This window comes from Glossina fuscipes, unplaced genomic scaffold, assembly GCF_014805625.2.
Source record: "Glossina fuscipes isolate IAEA_lab_2018 unplaced genomic scaffold, Yale_Gfus_2 2, whole genome shotgun sequence".
In the NCBI taxonomy this organism is placed as follows: domain Eukaryota; kingdom Metazoa; phylum Arthropoda; class Insecta; order Diptera; family Glossinidae; genus Glossina; species Glossina fuscipes.
Window position 1 is genome coordinate 25,279,927 of NW_023998416.1, and position 2,925 is coordinate 25,282,851.

General features: G+C 34.8%; 1 protein-coding gene across 1 annotated transcript in view; it reads right to left on the bottom strand.

Annotated features, from left to right (window-relative positions):
* The window catches only part of LOC119633077 (5-methylcytosine rRNA methyltransferase NSUN4), a 6,688-nt gene extending 4,150 nt beyond the window's left edge, over positions 1–2,538 (bottom strand). Inside the window, exon 1 of the mRNA XM_038026294.1 lies at positions 2,349–2,538. Within this exon, the coding sequence (XP_037882222.1) occupies positions 2,349–2,538 (190 nt within the window). The remainder of the gene's footprint in view (positions 1–2,348) is intronic.
* Between the last annotated feature and the right edge of the window lie 387 nt (positions 2,539–2,925).

The window sequence follows — 2,925 nt, forward strand, 5'->3', positions numbered from 1 at the left end:
TCGGCTTACTTATCTTATCACGAGTACCTTGCTGAAAAGGAATTGAGTCTCGATAGCTTTTACTACTTTTCCAAGACAAGCACTGACAAGCAAAAATTCCCCGGAAAAGTTATAGTAAGTTATTATCATGAGTAATAAGTGGGCCTAATAAGTTAATTTTTGGGGGATTTCTTGGTTAAAGTATAGATATATTTTGGAAAAAGCCCACCCAGTTTGATATTGAACATATACATAGGCTAGGCGTCTAACATCTCACAAGAGTTAGGCTTTCGTCTCGATGTTAATGGTCTCCATGATTCATAGAGCTCGATATAAGGAAAGCAAGACAGCATTTCGTGGCTCGGAGTTTTTTTTTTTTTTTTTTTTTTTTTTAAGGAACATAACGGTTAAAAAAACAAACACTCCTTCTTTCTAAGATATAATCTGCTATACGTTTGCAGTTAATTGATGAGTTCCTCTACAAACGCTGCAGCTTCATCATCAAATACATTTCAGATATGTTTACAAGATCATTCATTACAAATTGCGATTCTCTTGAAATTCTCTTCTATTGACTTTGTTATTGTGTTATAGACAAGTTTAGCTGACACATTAAAGGCACTTTATATATATATATATATATATATATATATATATCTCATGTATAGATGAAATCAATCGATAAATAACAAAATGCCTAAAGATATGCTTAAATTACTTAATTAAATGTATTTATGACGATTGCCGGGATAGTATTAATCATTCCCGTCTCACATGATTGCAAACAAAACACTAGCACGCACATAAACAGTAAAACAGTTATTAGGCATTAAATTTTTTTATTTTCATAATGCAATCTAATACCTTTGGTATTTACTTGGACACTTACTTGTTTAAAGGGACAAAGGTTTATTGTTGTTGTGTATAAAGTAGCCAAAGTACTTGATCATATTATCCCTCTCTACAATACCACGTTACTATTATTAAGACGACCGTGGGTATGGCAGAAAAAGAGGAGATCATTAATAAAATGTTTATCAAAAAGGCGGTTATCGCTTTATTATTTGCTTTCGAGTTTTAAAGTATTAAGACAAGAGAACTTACGTTATTTTTGTGTGATAACATGACTTGTGTTATTTTTCTTTTTTGTTTTTTGTTTTGCTTTGTTTTTCTAGGCGCGTCAATGGTTTAATTGGCCAACTGTGTTGTAAATTCATAAATTTAACAATATTCTTATGAAAATGTCAAAGAGTATGAGAGGCATATATAAATACCTTTATTTCTTTGATTGAATGAAATTTTCTCATTTAGGTCTCCATCCGTTTAATAGCAATATTTTCATAAACAAGAAAGATGTCATCATTAACGTCACATTTATGTAATTAAGTCAATTAATTTACATATTCATGAGGCTACTCTTCCAATGCGTATTGTATATGCATTGATTAAACTTTCAATCTTGCTTTTGACTTTTCCTTTATGTTAACTAAATATATACACATACATATTCATGAATAAGTTCCTGCGCATACACATATACAAATGATGTTATTGTATTTGAACTAGAAAGAAAAAAAAAAAAAAAAACGTCAGCAACAACGTCAGCTCGGAAGCTATAGAAAAATGTTGCCCCTTTTCTGTTTGTTGCTTTGCTTGTTAATCTAAGAATCGATATTATTGGTGCGAGCGAGAAACAATCGCATTAACGTCGTTTATCTTAAAAGTATTGTAAATAAAATAAAAAGAACAAGTTTGTCCTTCTTGCCTTCTAATACCATTCTAAACTCGTAATATGTCCATTAACTCAAAGTTCACTCGTTCAGTTTCTCTTTTCTACCCCAAATGCTGTAATCGTAAGGTTTCCCTAAAGAAATGAAAAGGTACGCTTGCAGATCAGACTGATTTCGCCCAAAGTTTTCACTGATAAAAAAACAAGCTTTTTATAGCATCCTCGATGCCTGATGGCTGCATTTAAGATAGCTTCGAGAGGAATGATAAATGTAGGAAACATATATTCCATCTTTCGCTGATAGTGATAAAAAATAACTAAACTGCAATATATTTTCTCTTAAGCACTTATATGAACATCTTTTCAGCACTTTTCCAATACACTTACATTCTTGTGTTTAATATCCTATATTTTAGGTATGTGTGTATTTTATTTATTTATTTATTTATTTTTTTTTACACATAGAAATGTTCCAAACGTATTACTGACCTATACCACCAGCAAGCACGATCCGTCGTGCCTACATACCGAAACTACCCCCCTCACACGCTTGCTCGGCCACTCTCGTTCGCTGGGCCAAGCGTTAGGTATTGCTTTGCGGATTCTTGTTGCTGTAGATTCGCTTATTGATTTCCATTACCTCTTCTCTTCACCCGCTGCCTATCTACGCGTCGCAGTTTACGCATCACTTTTGTTACAAAAACTTCCACGGCGCTCCACACTTCTCTATCGCTAATCATGTTATTGATAATATTGTCCGGCTCGCTTTGGGGCCGTCCTCGATCGAATCTTATACAGCAAAATACGGCATGTTTAGCGTCCTCCTTCATCTCGAGGTAACTCCGATACAACGACGGTCTGTCAAGTCTGAATCTATGCAGATACTTCCGGAAGCATCCATGACCAGTCAGGATTCACTGTACCAGGATTGGTATAAAAGTGAAGATCTATCTGCCTTTCGCCGTTCTTTGCCAACGCGTCTGTCATTTCCTTGCCGAGATGAGCTCTCCTCTCTTTCTTATGGTTTGTATGGACTGATTGTTCTATCGACGTCGCTCAGAGCTGCGTCTGTGGATGTGATTTTTTTTTTTTTTGAGGTTAAAAATCATCGAAAGCCGCCTACTTAGAGTAGTGCAAGACTATAATCCGCTAAAAAGCACCTATACCCTACCTTGTAGCACGGCTGCCTAGATATACCTTTATGGAGATGGTTGAGG